The 26378-nt window shown below is 32.1% G+C and overlaps 1 protein-coding gene across 1 annotated transcript in view; it reads right to left on the reverse strand.

Moving 5' to 3' along the window:
* Positions 1–26378, reverse strand: part of DCDC1 (doublecortin domain containing 1) — a 370803-nt gene that overhangs the window by 278241 nt on the left and 66184 nt on the right. Inside the window, exon 8 of the mRNA XM_025044147.1 lies at positions 6738–6904. Coding sequence (XP_024899915.1) covers positions 6738–6904 — 167 coding nt within the window. The remainder of the gene's footprint in view (positions 1–6737; positions 6905–26378) is intronic.

Genomic DNA, 26378 nt, shown 5'->3' on the forward strand with positions numbered 1-26378 from the left:
GAGAGTCATACAATAATACCTGTAGGTGGTTGAGTAATTTAAAGAAAATTTGTCAGGTCTACTTTCACTTATTTACCAGAACAATTCTATACTTATTTGGAGGCTTTAAAATGCAACATTTTCTACTCAGTATGATTAAAAAATTCAAAAAAAGTGCTCTTCATCTACTGAGTTATCTTAAATTAAATAAGTAGAGATAATATAATATTAGAATGTTTGAGGATAACATTTTGATCAGAAAAGGAAATTTTTTTATAATTATAGAAGGCAGTCACACAAAGACATACAAGAACAGAAAATATCTAAATATAACATTAGAAAAAATGCATTTCTGATATATTAATGCCAAATTATTGTTCTCAGGGACATCTGAAGGCCCAGTCAGTTCCATAAACTTATAAAAGCTATCTATTCAAATTGAAAAATGGAAAAATGGAAGAATAAAAGTACCCTTTCCAGATTAGTTAACTTTCATTAAATCATCTATATCCATATTAAGTTTACTTTATATTCACTATCATAAAACACAAATGCAAATTAAAAACTTTTTTCTATTATAGAATTGCCATTTTCAGTCACAAGTTCAGAGGGAGAAAGAGCTCAATAATCTTTAGCTAAAAATGTATCTTCTATACTAGTTCATTCAAAAAATTATAAAATTGAATAATTTTTTAATTAATAAAAAAATAGACAACACTTTTTAAAGTGTTGATTTAAAGATGAAGACATATTCTTAGATAATATCCAAATGAAGCTACACGTCATTAAAAATGTTCAAAATCACATAAGCAGGAAAGTCTATCTTCCTATGGAATTATTATAAAATGCCATTTTTAAGGTGAGTGGGCTCTTATTTTTTGAAGAAGTGTTTAATATTAATAAAGATAATATTTTGAATTAAAAGGTACCCAAATGAGATATAATTAAAGCTCTATTTTTATATAACTGACTTATCATGTATAAAAAGGAAAATCTTTAAGTCTAATTTTTTTCAAAGTGACTTATTTAATAAATAGTTTTCATGATAAAAAGTTCAGTTTTGAGCCAGAGATACACATGTGACGTTTGGTAGTATAATTCTAAAAGAATTAGAGAAAAATGTAGATTTGAAATTTTTTCTTATGACCTAAACAGCTTTATGACAAGTCAAATGAAATGTTCCATGAAGACAAATATGTCATGGATAAATATGAAAAATAAACAGAATTTCAATATCATTTCTTGTTTTATCTCGTTGTTGTTGTTGTTTTCCTTCTCTGTAATAATTACCTATGCACAAACTCTAGATGGCAATATTGCACTTACTGTACTTTCAAGAAAATTGTCACAGTCAGTCCCCACATAGCCTCTTTATCAACATTTTATGTGCCACGGATCTATAGCCTCTTATTATAAGTGTAATGAAGCAGAAGTTATTGAAGCATTTTATTGATTGCTCAGATCACAAGTTTACTGCCATACTGAATTGGCACCTTACTTGCTGAAGCAAACTGCTGACACCTTTTTTAAAAAGTGACAACTACATCTATTTCATGACCAGAAATCCATTTTCATCTCTATCAAGACAAGAATGCAATTTTCACTTCATTTAACTGATGTTAGGCCTGCTCAAAGCATGACACTTAGAAAAAGACACAAGTTTAAGGTTCTTAAAATACTTCAAGTAACTAGAATGCAGCTTGGTTTCAGGGGAAAAAAATCAACAATCACTCAAATCTACAAACAACCTAATAATCTAAAAAATTTCCTATCAGAACCTACAGAAGTAGTTTTCATTTTGAAACATCAGTAACTCTATTTTAATGTTTTTAATAGTAACTTATGTTTAGGTATAATAGATTTTGTTCCAAGGATTCAAAGGACATCAAGAAGTTTGAAACAAATATTTGGGTACTGCCCAAGGAAGGCTAAATCAAGAAAACAGCCCAATTTTAATATATATAGATGGGGATCTAATGTAGAATAAGTGACTATAGTTAACAATAACGTATTATGTACTTGAAAGTTGCTAAGACAGTATATCTCAAATGTTCTCATCACAAAAACAAACAAACAAAAAGGTAATTCGCTGAGGTGATGACGGTGTTAACTAACCCTGCTGTAAATGTACAAGTGTATCAAATCATAACATTGTATATCTTGAACTTACACACTATTATATGTCAATTATATCTCAATAAAGCTGGAAAAAAGAAGTAGCTGGCATACTAAAAAAAAAAAAAAAGAATATATATAGAAAATGAGACTATGAAATAGTTATTTCTTCAGTAATGTTAGGGCCAATAAATGATTTTGATTGATCTAAGACACAGACAAATTGAAAAGATCATCTGAAAAGATAAACTTCCAATACTTCTTTCATAGAAAATTATAACATTAAGATTCTTTTAAAATAGATTTTGCAATAAACAAATTCTGTCAGCATTAAATATACTTTGCTTTGAATCTATTCTGAATAGAATAAAATTATTATTGATTTGATATCTAAGTATCAAACTTATTAAAAGTGTAGGTAAAGTGAACCAACATTAATTTGTAAAGTTTTTTTTAACAAAATCTAAGTGCTTTGGGTAAAGGTTAATTTAATGTGACAATAAAGTACATTTCAGTTTTAAACCACAAAATCAATATATGCTGAAGTAAGATGGTCATTTCCTCATCTAATTATATGCCCTCAAAATAAAATTACAGTACAATTGCAGTTTAAAAAGTGAAATCTAATTTTTGAAATAGAAATTTAGTGTGCGATTTTTAAACTCAATGCATCAAATATGAAGAATTTAGAAAAAGTATCTTGCTTAATTTAATAAACAAAAAGGTTTCTATACCACAAAAAATTTAAATCACTTAGGCAGAAAATTATACTTTTTAAGAAACTTCATTATATAATTATCTATTACAAATAGCTCAAGTACATATCTCCAAATTAAAATTACAAAAATCAAACTGATGCTTCAGACATAAATAGAAATTGTCAATGTTTTTCAATACAATGCCAAAGTTAAGAAAATGCCCAAGATTGTAAGAAATATTTGAGGGTATCTTACTGTTCATTTTTTTTTTTAAGTAATCAAACAAGCTAAAATTTAATTTCAAAGTTGACCATTTCTTTCAAATTGCTGAAAATTAGGAGTAAATTAGGATTAAAAATTCCTTTAACTTTTTCATGTCTTAAATATCAAAGGGACTACGATTTTCTTTACAATTAAGATTGTGGTTGTTAAGATATTATTGGTAAATACTCATTTACTTTGTTTCTCTCTGAATTTCAGAAATTACTATGCAATCTATAACAACTGTTAAGCTATACTGTGAACCACTTTAAATGATTAAAATTGTATGTTTATGAGCTCTTTTAATAATTGTTATTTTAAAGAAGAGTGCTATGCATTTATTATATAAAAGTTACCAGAAATTTTATTGGTTGAGGGGAAATAATTCAAAGGAATATCAAAATTGGGAAGACGTTTCCAGAAAAAAAATGTTTCCGAAAAATCGCATTTGTATTTAAGATCAACCATTCTGAATCATTATTTATATAGACTCCTGGCACAGTTCCACAGACTTTTATGCAGCTCTACAGTGTTTCTGAACAGACTGACATATATTTTGTTTATTGACAGCAACTAAAAGCTTTATGTAGGATCATAAATAAAGACGATCATGTTTAAAAATCACTAATATCATTTTAAAAGGTAGTGCAGCCTTGTGTTTTGGCCTCTGTTTAGCTGTGTTAGGCCTATGAATGACAGCTTCCCTGCTTGAAGCACACAGAAAGCACAGCCTTCCTCATTCACTGACAGGACTGTGGCCTTTTCACACGTTCCTTCCACAGCAGTGTTTGTCCCCAAACACTGGAACTCGACACAATGGCATTCCTACTTCAACACCCCCACCAACAGCACCACTACATAACCAGAATGCTAATGAGATGGAACAGGCCCTGTCTCTGAAAGTGTTAACTGGGTTTTATAGGAACGTGTTTATGCTACTTCAAAAATTACCAATTAAATAGATTCTGCTTAGCAATGAGCAATTTCTAAGATGTTTCCACTTTTAAGGAAATAAATGTGATAAATATAAGAGTAAGTGACTTTATGCTGTCCTAAATATAATGTCTCATTTTATATACACGAATCAGTAAGTATATATTTAAAACCACAATAATGTAGTGGGCTTAATTTAGTTGCTTGCTATAATAGCCAAGTTAAAGTTAAAAATTGAAAAATGAATAAGTTCATAAACATAAAACCAGTAGTTCTGACTTTTTTTAAAAACCACATTATCACAGTTTACTTAAAAGAAATTTCTTACAAGAATTCCAAAACATCAATTTAAAGTCTACGATCTTTTGACAGAATTCCAGCAAAACGATATTGTTTTTATATATGATCTCAGAAGTGGAATAAATGAAAATGATATTAAGAGTTCATATAATCCTATAATTTATAAGCTTAAATTTATAAAAGAAATAGGAATCATCATCCATCTCCATTTTCTCTATCTAATGATTCCTTAACACAATCTTACATAAAGCTAAATAGAAAAGCCTGTCTGTAAGGTCAAATGAAGTAAATGCAGTTCAAATAAAGTTCATTAATGCTGAGAAGGATATTTGCTAAGAAGTCCTACTCACAAATAAAGTTATTGCCAAGTTTAACACTTAACCACTGATGACCTACTAAGAGTACCACCACAGTGACTTTTCTAAATATTGCAAAAATTTTAAATTAAGTTATGGTATAACAATACAAAAGAGACTCAAGAATACATATAATTAAGAACATCTGAAAGAAATTAAAATTTGCATGAAATGCATAATATGCAAATTTCTATTTCTTTTCTTCATTTTTATATTTTAAAACAAAACTTAAACAAGTATATCAAAACTGTTAAGTGCAAAACTAAGTTACAACAACTTAGCAACATAAAAAAGGTTTAGTCAGGAATAACAAAGAGCCTATGTTATAAAATATTTCTGAATTTGGCATAATGCTGATATAGACAATTTCAGAGATGCCAAAAATGTTAAATTTTGTAAATATTTACATGTAATATTTTAATAAAATATTGTTTTTCATCAATTCTGAGTCATAAAGAAACCTTTAAATTCAAAGCCGGATTCTTAAAGTATTTTCTTTTCTCACAATACACAGAACTCTTCTCAACCTACTACAACTGCTTATCTCTATTTAAATTTTATGTTTAGTACAGTGGAAGAAAAAAAACATGCCATAACAACTTTCCGAGCTGTTTCTTATCTCTGACACTCTCATTTTTAATAAAATTTAGAAAATGATTAAGTTTTTTTGATTTGATGTAAACAGCACTTTGCTTGCATTGGAGAACAGTCTCATGTTTTCTTTAACATTCAATAATTTTAAACTAATAAGTGGAATCAAACTATTTAATACCAAATGATCGTAATTAAGTTGGTCACAATCCATTTTATAATATCACTGTATCTTAAAAGTTAAATGTTATTTCAGTTAAAATAATTTAATCTAAATGCAATAATATATTTTATACCATTTTTTATATACTTTAAGCTTAATAAAGAATATTTAAAATAAGATTGTTTTTTTCCATATTATTATAAATAGCCTTATCTATAATTATTAATCCTATTTATGTATCCACTGAATTAATTAACTAGGTAATTAATTAACTAGGTAATTTCGAGAAGAAAAGTTTCTCACAGGAAGATATGTCTTCCTAGTTCCGGATACCTTAGTTCAAGAATTTCCTCGTCAATACAAGTTGTTCTTTTCCAAACCAAACAGCAGGAGGTGCTGTGTGAACACTGAGCTTGAATCCCATTCCCACCTCCCCCTTCCCCCGCCCTCTGAAAACAGAGAATAATAGCATGATGCTTTCAAAATATTCATTTTTCAGCAGCCTGTGGCTTGAGATAATGAGCCTGGTTCTAAACTGAAACCTCCCAGTTAGAAATGTAAAACCTAGCCCTTCTTTAACGTGGTAAATTGTATGCTTAAAACCACATGCAAAGGGGATTCTAAAAATGTGGCAACTCCAGTTTTATTATAAATGATACCAATCATTCTGCTTTACAATGTGAATGCTACTTTAAAATAAAAGTTTCTATAAGTAGTTATAAAAATATCAAAGACTTTATACACACGTATACACACATAACTATGGAATGGATATTTAGTAATTAAAGGGCAAAATCTACCTGGCCTTAATTCGAATATATTAATTCTATTTCTATACTTTCAGGTCCGGAAATACACAAATTAAATAAGCATACATGAGGTAAATCATGCTTGACATAAGGTTAATTTACAATTTCATTTCCCAGTATACAATTAGTTATATTTTAGCCCAATTTCTACAATAGCAATTTTGATTTCATACTGGAAAAAAAATAAATAGAAGGCTGAACACTTAAACCTTCAAACTCTTAGAAGCTATTCATTTTCTTATTTAAAGTAACTTTCTATAGAATTTCCACATAAGAAGTTGCCTTTGCTTTGCACAGTATGTAGCAAGAAAAGATGAGACATATGACATCCCATACCAAAAGACAGATACAATTAGCTCCATTATTGTTGGCTTTGAGATTACAGAAGCAGCATTTTGGCTCCCTAATGGGCACTGAGCTCACAAAATACATGTCACAGTTCTTTTATGACACGATGCCAATCATTGCCTCTATACAACCAAGTACATTTTAAAACATATAATAAAGCAGTTTTTAAAGAAGGATGACTCACCTGTTTATAATATTTTTTTGCAGAATTTAAGCGTTGGTAAAAGGCCAAAAGAATTCCTTGGATGTACATCTTAGCTCCTGAGGGGCTGAAACCTTCTCCCTTAGAGACCCAAACGGGTCCCCGCAAAGGTGTGATGGAATTTTGCAGGCATTTTTCAAGCAGAGGAACTGTGCGAGAAAATAAGGGAAAATAATTCTTTTGACCTGAACGAAATACACTGCCTGGAACACAGCCCCAATACCAGAGCTAACTCTTAACATCTATTATTTATATCTGACCTAGGTTAAGTCTTAGAGAGGCAATTCCTGCATTACTAGTGGCCACCATCAAGGATGTATTTATATTGAGACACCCCCCCATGCAAGACTCATAAGCTTTGTGAGCACACCTGAATAGTTCTGAAGTGTGCCTAACTAGCTGCACAGAGTGTCATGGTGTGCACTGATTGCCTTATCTTCTCATTTATCACAGATGAGTTGGAACCAACCTTGCTGAAATCTACTTGCATTGTCCTGATAAAATTGTAAGATCCATGTTGTTTCTGTATATAGCTTCCTGTAGAGGAGCCTATATACCTAAATATCACATCTGGAAATTATTCATAAAATATAATTCACACCTTTATAAGCCATCTTACTCAGGTCTTCATATTGCTTAAATAAGCCGTAAAACAGGTGGCAAGTCTGTTTAAAAGTAAAGGGGAGAATCTTAAGCAAGCATTTTATCATATCTTTTTGTTTTTAAGTTTCTGGGATAAAAGCTAGTCAGATTTAGGAAGGTTACTCCAGTATGTGCTTTGTAAACAGATAGAAGATATTTACTTGTGGGCCTGTATTGCAACATCCATATAGACTTGACAGACATGTTTATATACTTTTTCACATGATTAGCTTATGAAGTCTTTCTAGTGTAAACTAGTCAAATAACATGGCAGCTAGCTAACATTTTTCAAGATTTAATTTCCTTCTGAAAAGCCAGAAATAAAGAAATAAAAACATATTTTAGCCATAACCTAAAAAAGAGGATAACCTATAAAAAGTTTATCATTTTTAAAATTTGATCTTAAGTGTATACTTGTGATACAACATAAACATATAACCATATGGCTTGGCTATCTTATTTGATACATATTTTTACTAAAAAAGAAATTAAATAGATCACCAGCAAAGAAGATAGGTCGGGTGCCATTAGTTATGTTATATGTTGCATATTTTATGCAGAGAGGCCTAGCGTAGCAATCTGGAAATTGAATTACAATTAGGTTCAGCTGAGCTGCTATGCAGCTGAGTTATGCAAATGACCTTTGCTATTGGTAGTCTGCTGAATTTTGCTCTTAGTAAAAAAGTTATGCATTTTATGGCACTAAATTCTGCAACTCTCTACCAAAGCACAGATTTCTAATATGTTCAATACTGAAGAGAACACTAGAAATAGAGTTTAAGATTTTCCAAGACTACTGTAAATAAAGTTAAAAGAAAATTATGACCCAATGACTATTTAGATATCTTCAAATGTGAGAATGAAATGCACTTAGCTGGACTAAAAAAGATTCCTAAAATTCACATATCAAAACCATTTTATACTCTTGGAGCAATTGCTATTCTCTATAAATTTTATCATAACGAATACTTCAAACTTAAAAAATATATATAAGATCACATAAATTATAAAAGAAATAAAAAGTAAAAGAGATTATTTTCAGGATTATAACTCCTTAATCTTTCAAAAATGTGTAATATAAATCAATCTTGATTATAATATTTCCTAAAGAAAGTTAAAGAATCATCAGTGCTTTTAGTTAACTGCTACAACATTCATATATTACTATGTATTAAATCTTAATTTGTACACTTTTAATTGGTACACTCATTAAATCTAGCACAGTTTTGAATGTGGAAAAGTATTACATAAATAGCTGTTAAACTTAAGTTAAATAAATTGAGAGATAACAAATTTGAATGATTTACATCCAAATTTAAACCTGAGAAAATTTTATCAGATTCTCTAGACTTATAGCCTTATTCATCAATGCTTGTCACAAACTTTCAAGTTCTTTATGTCAGTCCAAAACAATTTCAAAGAAATATTTCATAGATCGTCTACCATAAAATTACTTTTTTCAGAGTAACCTCCATAAGAATCTAAGAAAAAATACAGCTTAGAAAAAAAACACAAATTATATAAAAATTCAAGCTGGGTCAGAATTGATATTGGATGGAAAATAGCTCCCATGCTCCACATAAAAAAAAATAGCTTAGAAAAAAAACACAAATTATATAAAAATTCAAGCTGGGTCAGAATTGATATTGGATGGAAAATAGCTCCCATGCTCCACATGATTTATGTAATTAGGAATACTATGGAAACCAGAAACAGCAAAGCAAAGAAAGCAGTATTCACAAGCAGGTTTTATAAGGGACTTCAGAATCTGCTCTGAACTTGTTGAATAATCTGTTCAGTATTCCAGAATCTCCCTGCTGGAAGCAAGGTCCTCATTATAACCACGAGAGTGCTAATAAAGGTTAGCCTCTGAACTAGGGATTAGAAAGCTCTTTCTTTTTGGAAGCTGCAAACTAGTAACTTTGATGATCTTCTTGAAAAGGAAGACAAAGCACACTCCAAGAACAAACAATGTTTCCACTAACTAAGAAGGTACAGAAAACATAAGAAAATGATATGCTAAAGTACTTAGAAAGTATAAATCATCTTAATATATTGACAAAATTGAAAAAATAAAATTTATTCACCAAAACTAAAGAATTTTCCGTAAAAAAAAAGGATTGGCCTAACATAATAGTTATAAAATATAATAGAAAAATTGATTTTTAAAAAAAGTCACTTGACTTTTCCAACCCCAACAATGGATTTTCACGAGTGCGAATTATTTTGTAAGCATTTTAGTGGATATTCATAATATTCTATGCCAAAGAAAACTCATAAGTGTTCTTAACCAATGGTTTCTCCCTTTCAGGTACAGTTCTTCTTTTCTCTGTTGACAATTGCATAAAGAGATGCAAGAAACAAGGGCAATGATTTAGAAAAGATAACAGACACTTTTCAACCTTGGAACAAGCATAAACCTAGATGTTGTTATGAGCTAACAAAGATACTTAATGAAAACAAACAAACAAACAAAATTTTTTAACATGTCTTTCCAAGGGAATGAACTCCAGGATATTATTTTGTGTGTCCTTCCAAATGATGAGCTCCTCCTCCAAACTGCTATTCAGAAATATTGTTTCATTCAAGAAGGCTACCTGGCTCCTATTATCCTATGTTCCTTTAATATTTGTGTGCATAGCTATACACAGCATTTCTTCTTATGTTTGAGGCCTTTATTACAGGTAATCTATCATTTTTCTCCTATTTACATGATTGTGAGAAGAACTTTGCTTTTCTGTAATTTCAGTGTTTTCATTAGCAAGTCTTCATCATTTTTATTAGATAAATTATTTGGAAATTAATCATTCTTTAAATTTATCAATATGCATAGATTAGTCAAATGTGATCATCCCATTGGGATCATTTCCACCACTGGAAAGGTGAAAAGTTATATGAATGATTACTTTTTATCCATTTTGTTTACTCTCAAGTTATGACTATGGGACAAATTGAAATACAATAGTTCAATGGGTTTGGATTTAAGACTGAGAAATAGATCATGGTAACCAAAAAGAGTAACTTCACTGGATAGAGTTAGTGCTGAGCCTCATGGGTAAATATATCATATGATTAAAAGTGGTAGCTATATTAATTTCATAACTATCAACTGATGCTTTTTGCACCTATGCTGTTCCATTTCCTTTGCATTTTTTCCTCCTTTTTGCTACCTATTAATATATTCTTGTCCTTTAATGCTCATATCAAATGTTATGTCCTCTGGCAAAATACTCCAAGTTGTTTAGGCACAATTAATTGCTACTTTCTCTGTGTGTTCCCAGAGCTTTGTTTATACTTTTATTTTTCCCTTATTGATTTGTATTAGTCTTTATCTTCTTCCTTCCCACTTCCAACCTTCAGTAAATCGTAAACCCTTTGGGGTTTGAGGTGATGGTGTTTTTCAGTTTGATAAAAGCAGTGCTCAGTAAACTGATTACTGGATGAATAAACAATACTTCAGATATGAATCCAACTATACACAATCACTTCAAATCTGTAAATTTCTATGACCTAATGAAAATTTGGTCAATATAAATATACCAGAATTTTGAAGCGCATTTAGAGTATGTAGAATTGTTTTATTTTAATTTTCCATATAAAATTATTTTGAAGCTTGAAGAAAAATAAATATTAAAAAAATACAATTTGGTAATGAAGCATTAACTAGCCAGGAGAAGGCCAAAAGTGGGCATTTAAAAAGTCCTTGGAAAATCTTTACATGCTCTAGCCTACCCTGTCATAAATCATGCTACTATGGGAAAAGACACCATGAAGCTTAAATAATATAGAATTAATATTAAATTAAGGTCAAATAGTTATTTTAAATAATAAAGATAATTTCCTTTAAGAACTCCAAACACAATGAGTTTAAATATTATTCATAAGAAAACCAGTTCAGCCTTCAAGAGGACCTTATATTAAAACCACTTCATCACTGGTAAGAAACTTGAATATATTTGGATTTATGATGAGAGTAGTACAAGGATTTTTGACAAGGAACCAAAAACCCCTCTAAAGAGAAACCACAAAGCTAGTGGAACTTACGAAATAGATATTGACTGGAATGGTCTCTTAAGTTCAATACCTAGGGAATATACACCTCTCTCCAAAAGCAATATCTCATTAAAAGAGACACTTGTACAATATATTTGAATCTACTATGGAGAGCTAAAAAGATAATTTTTTTATTAATATAGTTTCAAAAGCACTGGAAATAGTCAAAGGCTTTAATAGCCTGTTTCTAATTATAAATTAAAATTCATGCCAATTTAAATATCCAGAATCATAATTTACATAATATTATAATTTTCACATTTCATTCAGAGTATGAGACTATGAAAAAGAAAAAAGAATAGAGCCCAAGGCATAATTACCTATAAAGAAACTTCTATGTGCTCTTTAATAGCAAGTTTCAGATCTCAATCTCAAAAATACACAGCTATTGTTAGCAGAATGTCATTTGGAAATTTTCCACCAATTCAATTGGAACTTATTTTTTAAATGAAGTTTATCTAAAAAGTCTTTTTTTGCAGGAAACAAAGTGAGTTCTTAAAAGACACTAAAATTCGAGTGTTTCCATTGGGGAAGTATGCCTTGCCATAGTCTGAGCTAGTGTCAAGCTGTGTGTGCTTCAATGCTCCTAACCCAGGTAATAGTTGGAAAACTCCAGGTCCCAGAGCAACCAACAGACCCACTCAAAAGCATGATCTGCTGGGAAGATCGAATGATGGAGAGCATACTGTCTCCTACTTTGGTTGATTTATATCAGTATATTTTCATTCAAATAAAACTAAACTAACAGCTGCTGTGTACTTTTGTTTACATGCTATATGTCAAATCTTACTGTCCCTAAGGTACTTATGGGAAAAGATTTAGCAGTTGTTTTCTTAAATACCAATGCCTACCCAAATTTGGATTTTTCCTCCATTGAACAAAATGACAAGCACAGGATTGTTATACTTAGAGCAATCTTTCACAGCTGCTTTAGTTTTTCAGTGATCCTATTAAACTGACGGCATATTGCCTGTGGGGTCTACAGTGTTATAATACTGCTGTAAGAGACATTGATTTGTATGATAGGATCAAACAGAACAGGGATGCATTGGGGAGAAGAATTTCATAGGTCACATTGTTTTTATCAGACTAAAATTTAATTTAGACATTGCGACCTTTACAGAACACCTGGTTATTTTAATTGCTGATATGGGGGTGAACATTGACATCAGGGCTTCAAAAGTATGAAATCTTAGGACGTCTCCTCTGTTTTGAAAATGCAGCCTGACTCATGTCTTTTCTTAAAGTGAACGAAGTAGCTGTGCATTAAATATGCTGGCACATCTTCTGCTTGAGCAAGTGGACCGAAATGGTGTGAATTGTTAATGCCTTGCTGCTTTGGTTCACGGCTTGTGATTGATCATTTGTAACTATATCTACTCCTTGTTCCATGAAATCAAGTATGGAGTAATGGGTTCATCAGATTTTGGGGTTAAATTGAGAGTGAAGAGGTACTGTGTGTGGAAATAAGAGTTGCCATGTTCAGGGCTGGCCTTGTAACAGCATGGAATCTAAAGGCGATATTCAAAACCACTTCACTCATCATACGCTTACTGATTCTGAATAGGGCCCATTTGCAGGGGACATTTGGTAGTTTTCCAATACGCTTTATGCCTCTTTCTACTTCCACCACCATGCACATCTTTTTTTCATACACCCCCAGGGCACATCAGTAAAACAGGTCAGCATACACAATTCATTTATTTAAATAACTTGATTTATATAAGTAGAAATAAGCTGAGATTGTATTGTCTAAATCTTGCCTTACCCTTCAACAAAAAATAATAGTGTCTGTGTCTTTGAAAATACAAGTATTTTGTGAATTCAATTTCTTGGGGCATCTAAAATATTTGATATTTAGCAATAATGTCAAATAATTTAATTGAATTGGTATATGTACAACTTTGAGGTTGCTTAAAGACATGTTGAGAATTAATTATATCTAATCTATTTTTATGTGGCTGTGGTCTATACCAATACATAATTGAATATATATGACCTGCTTTGGAAAACTTTAAAGATCTTTAAAATTTAAAGTATTATCTTAGAGTTAGTTTTGGAAAGTGCAATGCATGAAACTTAATAAATAAAACCAATAAGAATTAGAAGTAAAGGCCTTTAGAGATGTCATTATATAATTGCCATAATAACTGATGCTTTTTACATTATTATTTTTTATTTTTATTACTATTCATAATATCTTAACACAAGCAATGTTAACTGAGGCACCAATTAACTTTTGACACAGAGAGAAAGATGTAACAGAAAACACAGTAAAATTAGGAACAAAATCAAATATACAAAGCACTTACAGATATAAGTAACATTCAAAAGGAAGCTAATTGTAGAACATCTCAAAATTCTACTGTTATGTTGTAAAGTCATAATTAATACAAATCTAAAAAACAAAGTTGGATTCTTTTCTTTTTCCTGTTTTCAGTCTCAAAAGCAGGAATAAATAATAATAATAATACTTGGAACACACATACCTAATTCAGACAGACCTAGGAGTCAGATGATGTGGGTAAAGCTATTTTGGTTTCCTTGGATACAAATACTAGGTCAACATATAACATATTTAAACATTTTATTTAGAGTATAAAATATATGTGTCATGAAAAATTTATATTTTAAATGTGATAAACTATAAATTCTTAATAGTTTCAGCAATTACAATGGAGGGTTTCCTTTTAACATTTACTTCTCCATGTTTATTTCACAAAAGTTGAATCTTCTATAATTAGTATTTTGTATATTTTTGTCTGCTATTCTATCTTTCTTCTAAAAACTCTTAGGACAAAGAAAATCAATCTCTACAGAGTCAGGTTCTTTTACATGGAGGATCTATTTTTAAAAAATTGTTTTATAACAGGTATTAACATTTAAGTTATTTTTTATTGGCAATTTCGCTTATTGTAATGTTTATAATGAATTTCTAGGATTATGGACAAGTCATTAGAGTCAGAGTAAAATTTTTGTATTTAGAGTTCAAATACTGAAAAATAAGAGATATGAAAACCAGAAGCTGGAAAGACAAACTCAAGGGAAAAAGGGCAAGAGCAAGGACTTGGTTAAAAAATTACATAAACCCTGAAGCTGGTTTAGCCCAATAAAACCAAAGAGTGATGATCATATCTTCATGAATATAAAAGAGAGTCTATGTTTTAAAGACTTCAAAAGGGAATTTCTGACAGATATTAAAGAGTCTATGAGCAGATTAGACTTTTATGAATGTTCATATCACACAATTCTGCATTCACATATTTAACAAAAGATGACAGTGATCCAATTATAATGGGATTCTCTAACTGCCACTAAAAAACTTTTTTAAAATCAAGCCTTAACAGAATTCTTAATATTCTTTATAGATCAGTAGTAGAAATATAAACCAGTGATTACTTAGCACTTTCTGTTTTTGTCCAAGCAACAAAGGTAACTCAAGTCTGATGCGTAGGAATCACTGAGACACTAAGGTCCATGTCCAAGGAGCCCTAGAACCAAGGCAAGGTCACAGGGAACACAGCCCCAAAGAAGGTCTGAAAACCTGAGCAACATTTTTTCTGCACAAAAATGCTCTTAACCGGCTTACTTTGTATATACCAATTCGCCCTAGAGAGATTTAAGGGCTGGTTAATAACCATGAGTACTTGGCATCCCTCTTCAGCAAGTGACATATCTTTTTACATTTCATAAAATTTGAGGAGTAAAGTACATGGTAAAGAGACCCAAGGATTGAAAGGAGGCAAATATACTTAATTTTAAAGAAGATATTTATCCATAAGTTTGATCTTATTCCCTGCAAAGTTCTAGAACAGATTATAAAATGAATGGATTGTGAACTCAGAAAAATAAATAGTAATCACTGGGACCTGACATGGGATAATTTACATATTAAATAAATATTTAATGAGCACAGAGGGAGACTCCTGGGAAAATTCCCTACATGGGTCTTGAGGTTTCAATATAACTATTATTTCTTCCAGTGGGAAGCAGGTCCCAATAGAATATTGCTAACATCTATGTCCTCTAGCAAGGTACAGCTAAACCTCTATGCTCCTTCCCAGATAATTGGGGTATCTACAACTAGGTAGAAGAACATCTAAATTCCGCAAACCTCCTGGTTGAGTCCTCTAGAATTTATGATTGCTGGATTTTAAATGATAGAGAAATATGTCACTTAATAACCAAAAAAAGGCAAAAGAAAGCTATGACTGGATGCTGTCATGGAGAAAGTAATAAAAGAAATCAGAATGAACACACACACACACACACACACACACAAAAAAAGAAATCAGAATGAACACACGCACGCGCGCGCGCACACACACACACACACACAGAGTTGTCCCTGTTTGGAGCTAAACTGCAGGCTATAGGCTATATACTCTTCTGAGTTATTCACCTCTTTAGGGCATAAAAGGAGAAGGAAAAATTTTGACTAAACTCTCTTGGTGTTCTGAATTTTCCACTTACATCAAAAGGAATCTAAGTACAATACTTCCCAGAGAAGGGCAGCATCCTTAACTTTTATACTATTTTAGAATATCTACTATATATTATTTAGATACTGTTAATCTCCGAGTGACAGATGAATGTCTGAAAGATCTTGGCAGGCTATAAACTACAAAATAAAAACTTTATCATTAGAAATTTAGTAGAAATTGATATATAAAGCGAAAGATCTTGGCAGGCTAAACTACAAAATAAAAACTTAATCATTAGAAATTTAGTAGAAATTGATATATAAAGCTCTTTTCTCACACCTAAAAAATCAGTAGGATAAGTACACAGGATAAGTACAGGATAAGGAAGGAGTAGCTTAAAGGCAAATTGTGAGCAAAAATTGGGGGATTTTGGTTGACTTTAAGTTCAATACAGGCTGATATGATGTGTCCTAATAGAATAATAATGCAATTGTAGGTTATATGATGACCTGGAAAAAAAAAAAGAGGTGGGTCTGCTTTACTTGTCATTAACTGACTTGGAAAACGGTGTACAATGTGAGGTCCTACAAAGAAAAATACCAAAAAAACTAGACAGAACAGAAAAGAGGGACCAGTTTGTGAAGGTCCTGAGAAATAGCTAGAGAGGTTAGAGATATTTAATTTGTAAAAGATTTAAATCATACATGGTCAAATATTTGAAAAGCAGTCATAGACTCAAAATTAATTTTTATTATGTAACTCCAGAAGGCAAAATCAAGACAAATGGTAAATGTTTATAAGAATAGAGTTCAGTTAGCTATAAGATAGGGTTGCTTTTTGTTTTGTTTTGTTTTTAAGAAATTATAGTTGTCAGAAATGAAACCAGCAATTACTGGATGAACACTTTGGGGATGACTGAGAAGGGACTCATGACAAAGAGATATTTTGGTGACGACCAAAGACCCTTCTGATGCTGAGATCCAAAATCGATCAATCAACAACATTATTCTAAAGTAGATACAGAAAAGGTAGTCATTATCATTTGTTCTTATATTGTACTATGCATCTAATCAGTGAGAATCTTCAAGCTTTTAAAATTCTATGGAATATGCCAAAATATTACTTACTCTAAGTGGTTGGTGAACTATTAAATGATGTCAGTGAAAATGCCAAAAGTAGTTAATAATGGGTAATTCAATGCAAATTTAATTCAACAAAGAATTTTTTTACTTTTCATTCATTCATTCATTTAAAAAGGTATTTTTCATCACTATGATTCAAACTTAACAAAGATTGTGCTTAAAAATTGTGTATTTGAATGTTAATATTCTGAGGGTCTAACTATATGCCCAGTCCCATGATGGATATTAGAAGATTTTTAGAGTTTTTAAAGAATAAGAACAAAATTTCCTTTTAGTTAAAGATATAAGCCTTATATAAAAAGCAGATACTAAATTAAAAAAATATATGGTACAGACACATGGTATCGAAAAAAGTTATGAAAAAGAAATATTAGTAAACAAAATAGGTAAGGTAGGATTCGAGTAATATTTAAAACTTTCGAGCTGACACCTATTTGAAGCTTTGTGAGAGACCCAAAGTCAGAGGACACAGCTAAGCCAACCCTGAGTTCCCAACCCACCAAAATAATGAAATATCTGTTGCTTTAAGTTACTAAATTTGGGGGCGATTTGTTGCACAACAATTGATAACAAATACAGATTTTGGATAGCAGATAGTACAAAGTTATTATTCAAAACATTTGCTGCATTTCCTTAAAGGAAAATTATACTTCTCATCTTATTCATATCAGGGTTCGCTATGTGACTTGCAATGTCCTTCCCTGTGAAAGGATTATACATTCCCACACTGTTGAATTAAGGAGATGGTGTTTGACTTGCTTTGACTTGACTAGAACAGGTGCAGTGCACCTACAGTGACATGTAGAATGAGTGAAAATAGACCTCTGTGTGAGCAACGGGGAGTTTTAGGGTCATTTGTTATCATAAAATAATATAATATATCCTGAGTGATACAAATTGCTGACCTTTGAATAGATGGAGAAGAATAGAAAGATTATTGAGTGAGCACAAAATAGCATAAAAGGTAAGAAGGCTGGGCACTGCACAAGTCATTGCACTGTCTAAGACACTGAAGGAACTACTCCAGCTGTAACAGAAGGTGCATGTTGGGAAGTTGTGAGATGTGGGTAATAACATTGAATGGGTAGAGTTAGACTATAAAATGAAGGTTCTCGAATGTCAAGATATAGAGTGTGAAGGTTATGCTGATATGTAAAGTTCTGAGAAAAAAAATTACAGCATACTTCAGAAAAATTACACTCAAGCAACTTGATAAAAAATTACAGCATACTTCAGAAAAATTACACTCAAACAACTTGATAAAAAATTAAGATGTAGGAATAGAATTAAACTAACTAATGAATAAAGAAAATGTGATAATACTTATGAATACAAATAGCTAATTGTATTTGGTATCTATTGCTTAAATAATGCTGCATAACAGACCACTTCAAAACTCAGCAGCATAAAATGACAAGCATTTATTTAGCTCACAAGTCTGCATTTAGCTAGGTGGTTTTGCTGGTCTTGGCTGGGCTTGCTCACATGTCTTAGAATCAGCTGGCTGTCAGCTCATCTAGGGTGACGTTGGCTGAAATAACTGGAGTGAATTGGTTCTACTCCACTTCTTTTTTTAAAAAATAATTTATTAAAGTGAAATTCACATACAAAATCAACCATTTTAAAATAAACAATTCAGTGGCATTTAGTACATTCAAAATGCACAATCACCACCTGTATCTAGCTTCAAAATATTGTCATCATTCCAAAGTAAAATCCCTTATACATTAAGCAGTTTCTCCTCGTTCCCCTATCCGTCCAGGCCCTGGCAAATGCCAATCTGCATTCCGTCTCTATAGAATCTATTTTAGATATTTCACATAAATGGAATTATATATGGCACCTTTTGTATCTGGCTTCCTCTTCTTAGCATAATATTTTCAAGGTTCATCAAAGCATTATCAGTATGTCACCCCTTTTCATGGCTAAATAATATTCCATTGTATGTATAGACTATATATGTTTCTACATTATCTTTTCACAGATATTTAGTTTCTATCTTTTGGCTACTATCTATAATACTGCTATAAACATATATGTGCATGTCCTTGTTTTATTATTTGTTTTCTATTCTTTTGGGGTTTATACCTAGGAGTGAAATTATAGGGCCATGTGTTTATCTATGTTTATCTATGGTTATCTTTTGGAGGAAACACCAATTGTTTCCAAACTGGCTGCACCATTTTACATTCTTATAAGCAATACACAAGTAATTCTGGAAAGCAAGTAACACACAAAAAAATGAGATTTATGGAGGGTCTTTGACTAGGTGACTTCACGCTTTGATGGTGCTTTAATATGCAAAGACTTTGAGAGTTTTTTGTTTGTTTGCTTTTTAACTTTGGTGGTATATGGCAGCTTATATAGGGTCACGTAAATGAATTTACCATTTTGAAGTTGTATTTTTACCAAAGGGCTTGTACATGGAGAATACGGAGGTTGGCCTGAAATTTTATAATAGGCAAGGGCTATGTAGAATTTTCAACTTGATGGGTCTCAACCTAAATGCAGCTGGGATTGTTTTCCAATAGCCTTGGCTTTCAGAAAATGCCAGCCGAGAAGGAATGGATGATAGCTTTAGTATACTGAGGCTGTCAGTGGAGGCCCTAGCACTCCTAGTTAGTCATGCTTGCCCTACTGTGCAGGCTACTGGTGCTTACTCTTCAGTATCACCTGACACTGAAGGCAAGTACGAGATTGAGATTAGGTCATTTTAGGCACTGAAATGTAGAACATTTGCTGCTTTTCTGTGTTTTGTAAACAAATCTGCAAGCCAGGACTTTAAACTATGACAGCAGCTGAGTTCTACATGTGCTGCAGTGAAGTTCTATCTTTAAATTGTTAGTACCAGGCCAGATTAGGCAGCACTAGACCCCCTGTCTCAAATTCAAGTCTTCATTATGTTATTTAAAACTGCATTCTGAAGAGCAATGAATTGTGGATGAGCTGACCTTAGATTCATATAGTCTATTCACAAACTTTCAAAGTAAACTCCACCAATCCAGTTTGGTTCTAAATTGATTTATCATATAAATTTTTACCATGATTCTAAATTTCAGAAACCCAAACTACAGTGTCACCTACAAAAAGATGACAGATTTATTATAAAAAGGACTCCATCTTCATTAGTTTAGGTAGAGAAACAACTTGATGAAAGTATTACAAATCTAGGAATCAGATTTGCTAAAGGAATCAAAGAGAAAGTAAAATGGTTTAAAATCTGTTTCGATCTTATAGACTCATAGATATAGAGAACAAACTAGTGGTTGCCAGAGGGAACATGAGGGTGAATGGGTAAAAAAGATGAAGGGGTATAAGAAGTGCAAATTTCCATTTATAAAACTCATAATCCATGTGGATGTAATCTACAGCACAGGGAATATAGTTAATAGTATTGTAATAACTCTGTATGGTGACAATGACTACTAGATTTATCACAGTGATTGCTTTGTAAGGTATATAAATGTTGAGTAACTGTTCACCTAAAACTCATATAATATTGTACGTCAACTATACTTTAATTGAAAATAATGTAAAAAAATAAAATGTTTCAATCTTATTATCAGAATAGAGCAGTGCATGCAGGAAAACAAAGACGGGCCTTCTTTAGCTGGAGGAGGAAAGAGGTTTCAAACTAAAGGTAAACATCTGATCTAAGCATACACACTTGACAGATATGAAAAAGAGAAACCGAGATCTTGAATGCCAGACATAAGGGTACAGGAGATACATGCAAATCTAACTGCTCTTAAAGATATTATTATAAAAAGTGAAAATAGTTTAATTCTTACAAAATCAGAAACAGTAACTGGGGCCCAGTGAAACCTAACAGGAATAAAAATAAAATCTTGGAGAACAAATTCAGACTCCCCAGAGGATCTAGAATCCAGAATACTGTGAAGAGGTGGCATTTACATTACAGATAAATTAATAGTAAGAACAACTAGAGAATCTCTTTTAAGGATTGGACAATTATACAAAGAGTACACATAAAATTTGAATAAATTGGAGAGGGGATACAAGGACAATTAGTATAAAATACTTTACATACATACATACATACATACATACATACATACATACATACATAGTGAACTCTAAAAATTTATGGGCCTAAGATTAAGAAAAGGCAATGACAAGGTGAATTATATTACAGGGATCCAGGCAGAACAATAATAAATCAAGGAATCCAGATCTAAATTAGATGTTAGACGGTGGGAAAATATATCCTGGATGAGATTTTAACTCAGGGAGGTGAAAATAGAGAAGACTGGTTTGAACAAAGGATGCTATTGACAAACTTGGAACTTATTGACTTCAGATCTCTCACTATGAGACTCTGCAAAATATATCTAGAGAAATATGTTAGAAAAACACAAGTGTGTACCAGAAAGCAAAGGGAAAGTAAAAGAAAAACAAGAACTCCACTGTAGCAAACAATGCAGCCCTAAGCATGTTAGAGAAAGGAATTTTTTTGAAAGGAACAGGAGTACAATAGAGGCAAACCCCAGAGGCAAATCCTAAATACTGCAGAAAAAGAGGACAGAAATGTCAACTCAAGATCAGGAGCATTAAAAAACTGAGGAAATACCATGTCTTCAGTAGGAAATGGCAGTAGTGGTCATTCTCACTGGGCACGTAAGAACATGAGCCTCAACAACATAAATAGCTAATTCAATTCAGAAATAACCAAAAGTTATTCTCTAATTGGAATCAATGTGGAGATGAGGGGGGAGCTGTGAAGTAGGTTTCTTAGGCTTAAATAATACCATAACCATAGCTGTTACAGCAGCTACTGTGACCCAGGATTGAAAATACTGCTCCCAAGACAAGGTGGGTGCTATGCCACCAGACAGGGCTCACCCGAGGTTCAGCACGCAGTCCAGAAACACAGGACTCAGAGGAAGAAACATATTAGATGCTTGGAATACTTTACAAAGGGAAATACCAGTACCTCAGACAAGTCTTTATGACTGGATCTGTAATCAATGAATTTTCCAAATGTTTCAAGAATACAACATTCTCAGTACCTCTTTGAGAAGAATAATAATAATAACAGCAATAATAATGATAATTATATAATGCTTACCAACCGTCAGATACTTGTTTAACAACTTCACATATAATTCACGTACAACAACCTATTAAGATAAATACTATCATCTCTTTTTTACAGATGAGAAAACTGACTCTCAGGGAAACTAAATAATCCATCCAAGGTCAGACAATAAGTAATACATGCTGGAATTTGAACCCTGGCTCGAAATTTAGAGCACTTAACTAACATTTTATGCAGCCTTTTAGAGAGAGGAGACAGTGTGCACTGGTCTATTTTTCCCTCAAGATAGTATAAATACATGATGCTATAATTAATGCCTTGATGGGAAATTGCTTCCCAACAAGTTATGGCACAGGTCATTGACCCTGCTCAACAGCACAAATCAACTGGCATCTTGGAAAGACTGACATAAAGAATGTTTTCTCTTCTTTGACTTCCTTCCCTTAGTCTCTGCTATGGTCTTTGTCAATAGTCGCATGAGTCCAGATCATACCAAAAATATAGGGTCCTGGGAACATCATTTTGCTTGGAATGGCCACCTTAAAACTGGGGATTAACTGCTGTTCTGAATGTGCTGGGTGTGGGGCTGATATTGTGACTGTCTTTTGGTTTGGTTGCAAGTGGGACACATGATAAAGTTGGTGTAGACCCAACTCAACTTCTGAGGTCCTGAGGGATGACACCCACAGCAGGAGCCCAGACGGTAGCTCCTGGAGAAACTCCAGCTCAAACCAGGCATCCAGAAGCCATCTGGCTGACACTGAGAAGAATAAAAATTAGAGGGGACTTTATTTCTTTGAATTTTAACTAGAGGAGTTTGGACTTTTATTGGACTTTAACTCACAAAGATAAGATTATTTCATTTTGGAATTCACTTCTGTGTGGACTTAAAAATTTTGTATTTTAATTTCTTTGAGATTTTTATTCCTTGAATTTAATTTCTTCACAAAAAATTGATTATGGGCAAGAGTTAACATTTAAAGTTAGAGTATCTCTATGTTATTTGAATTTTGTGATTCAAATATGTTAATTCTGTCATTTAATCTCATTGCAGAATCTCTAACGAACTTGTCAGAGAACACATAACTATTTTGGACAGTGTTTTAGGGAGAAATGAAATAGGAAGCGAAAGTTCAATGTTCCATAGCACGGCCTTGGAGACAAGTTAATTGACTTTATAGAATTTTCTATGGTAAATTTCATACTACCTACCAAGATCTAGAAGGATCCACGAGAGCAGGGTTTGGTTATTTAAACAGCAGCGCATGAAGGTTCTAAGAGACTGAGGATCTACTTTCTTAGGTGGGAGAGTGACTCCTCTGATTCATCATAATGTAATAATTTAGCCAAAGAAGTTAAGAGAACAAAAATTGGGGCAATGTTAGAGGGAATGAGAGTGTTATTATATAACTCCATCAAATGTGACACTATTTACATGTATTCTGCCACTGTTGTATAATTCTGTAACACCAAATAGCTCATATGTGGTTGGTAAATAGAAGAATAATGTCTTCTATTATGGAAGTTTGGCTGGTGAATACGTTTTTCCCTAGGCAAGGAGGTCAAGAGAGTAGGAATAGAATTCTATTCTTTAGCAGGAAAAAAAAAAGACCTTAGTTTGGCTGCTGCACTAAGGTTCCTTTCCCAAAAAGGTGCATTCCCGGCCTTGCATGACTCTGTAGGAGTTTTGCTTCCTCCTGTGACTTCCTTAAAGGAAGCCCCACTGGCTCAAACCTCTAGTTGATTTGCATCTGCATTGTCTCACATGCTATTGTTTTTGTGCAGTTTTAATATCCTCTGAAGCATCACTCTGAAATGTCTATCCAGATTGTTTACATAATCTCCACAGTTAATTATTATTTTTAGTTAGTACTCTGGTTTTAAAGGTACATAGATTTTGAATAGTCTTCCTCAACCCTATGTTTCTCTTAACCCTGTTATTTTGGTGGGCATGATTTTGCAGAATGCATTTTCACGCATATATTACATCCTAGCAGCAATGTTATACTATCATGTTGACTATGACTTTTACATAGTGGGTAGGTGTCCTTTACAGAAAAAATATATCTATACAGGAGCCATCCTAAATAAGTTTTCCACGAGTAACAATATAAATTTATTTGTTAAAGTTTTTCTATGGTTTAGAAATCTGCAATTTGCAAATCTTAAGAGTTTTTAAAGGTTTTATTAGACTTGATAAAGTAAAAGTAGTCTAATGTCGTGTCAAATGTGCTTGTTTCTCATAGCATATGAAGAAAACTTGAAAATATATCTAACTCCAAAAAGAGAAGAGATATAAGATATTTTATTTTGTGTTACTTCTAGCCTTTGGTACAATTACACTTCTAATCTATGCTTATAAATAAAAAGTAACTGATAGATTTTGACATTAGAATTTACTAAATGATTTTTTCTGATCTGATACAGATCAAGCAAGCAAAAAAAAGTTCTACATCACATTGGAGTATTAGCATTTATGTAAATTAAGCCACCTTGACCATTCCCAAGCTGAAGTTCAGAAGACCATCAAACGTAAAAGTTTAGGGAACTCAATCATTTGATGCACAAAATCACACTAACAAACAAAGAAAAAAGAAATGCAGCAACCTAATGCTAAGTGACTAGGGTGCTACAGACTGGAAGTTCCTTGAACAGGATTAGCTTCTTTAAGTATTTTAAGTCCAGTGAACGTGTTATGCTTCCACATGTTAGTAGTTGCATAGGCTAATTTCAGCTGGCATAAGCTTTTATAAGTATGCAAAAATACAGGGCAAGGCATGCATTAAAATGCGATAATAACACACTTCTGGGACATGTGAAGCATGAAGCATGAATCCGAACGCCTCTGGCATCCATGAGGTATCAGGCCTCAGAGTCAGAGAGTTTCTGTTTTGATAAGCAATTCTATTATACCACATTTGGGAAAGGGGGGAAAAAAATCAACTTTCTAAATATAAAACTTTCATCTTAACCTCATAGTTTCAATTCTAGCAATGTACTCAGATCTAAAATTAAATTACAGGTGAGCTGGAAATAATTCAAAGCTAGATAGGGTCTTAAGAAAGTGTTATTTATTTATTTTATTAATACAAGCTTAAGAGTGATTATAAAATATTGTTGATCACATAGAAAATTTAGCCAGTGTGATGAGGGAGGAAAAAAATGCGAAAAAAAAAATCAACTTTATTAATGATATCATCCCACTACCCCCAAAAACACCATAAGGTAAGATTCCCTGTGTTACATATGTAAGACAGAGTAAATAACTCTCTAATGCTTCTAGATAATCGTTGTCTACAAGTACTTTGAAATCTTCAGATGAAGCTCTTAATAAAATTAAAAATAACTATCATATCTAATAGATATATTTTAAACGACCAAGAAAAGTAGATTTATTTTCTAAATGCACGCACATATATATTATCCTTAGCAAAAAAAATTTTAAGAGTTATAAACAGTAAGTATAAAAATATCACAGTGACCACTCGATAGTATCAATTAAGGATGTTAAAGCCAGGAAAGTTTGCTTTTATAGAGTACAAGCAAGGATGTAAGAAACAAATGGGAGTATCCAGCATAGCCATATCCTAAAATCATTTAAGAGTTGTCTGGATCTAGCCTTGCAGTTAAAGTATATGGTACATGGAATTAAGTTTTATATAAAGTAATAGGCCTATAACAGCAGCATATTTAATAGTGCTAACAATAGCATTATTAAAATAATAGTAATTGCTACTAAAATAATAAAAAGTAAATTTTTAATAAGTAGAAAGTAAAAGTAAAAAGTAAACTAACAGTGGCAATTACTACTAAAAGTAATTTAATAGCACCAATGAAGAATCATGGTATTTTTTTATTCAGAGACTAGCCACTCAGTGCCTTTAGAAATATAGATGGAAGTCTCATATCTTGGCAAAGACATACAATAAAATTGTTTAAAGCACATATTGTAACTTTTGCAAAACCTCTAGATGTTAACCAAAACATTTTTCTAAATCTCTACCTGAACATACAGTAGTGCAATTTCTCATTTTTTCTTTCAAAAGCTGTATACCATAGAAATGAGTCTGTTAAATTATGAAAAATGTATCACTTTGTTAAGTTATGGCTTACTAAGGTTAAAATACTCATCAATTTTTTAAAAATCTAAGTTTGCTTTGTGCTTTACACTGAATATTTGTGTGTCCCCACCCGAATTCATATGTTACAATCTAATCCCCAATGGGATGGTATTTGTGGGTGATTAGGTCATGAGAGTCGAGGCCTCTTCTACCACGTAAAGACCCAGAGAAGACAGCCATCT

The sequence above is a fragment of the Pteropus alecto genome, unplaced genomic scaffold, assembly GCF_000325575.1.
Source record: "Pteropus alecto unplaced genomic scaffold, ASM32557v1 scaffold71, whole genome shotgun sequence".
NCBI classification, from domain to species: Eukaryota; Metazoa; Chordata; class Mammalia; order Chiroptera; family Pteropodidae; genus Pteropus; species Pteropus alecto.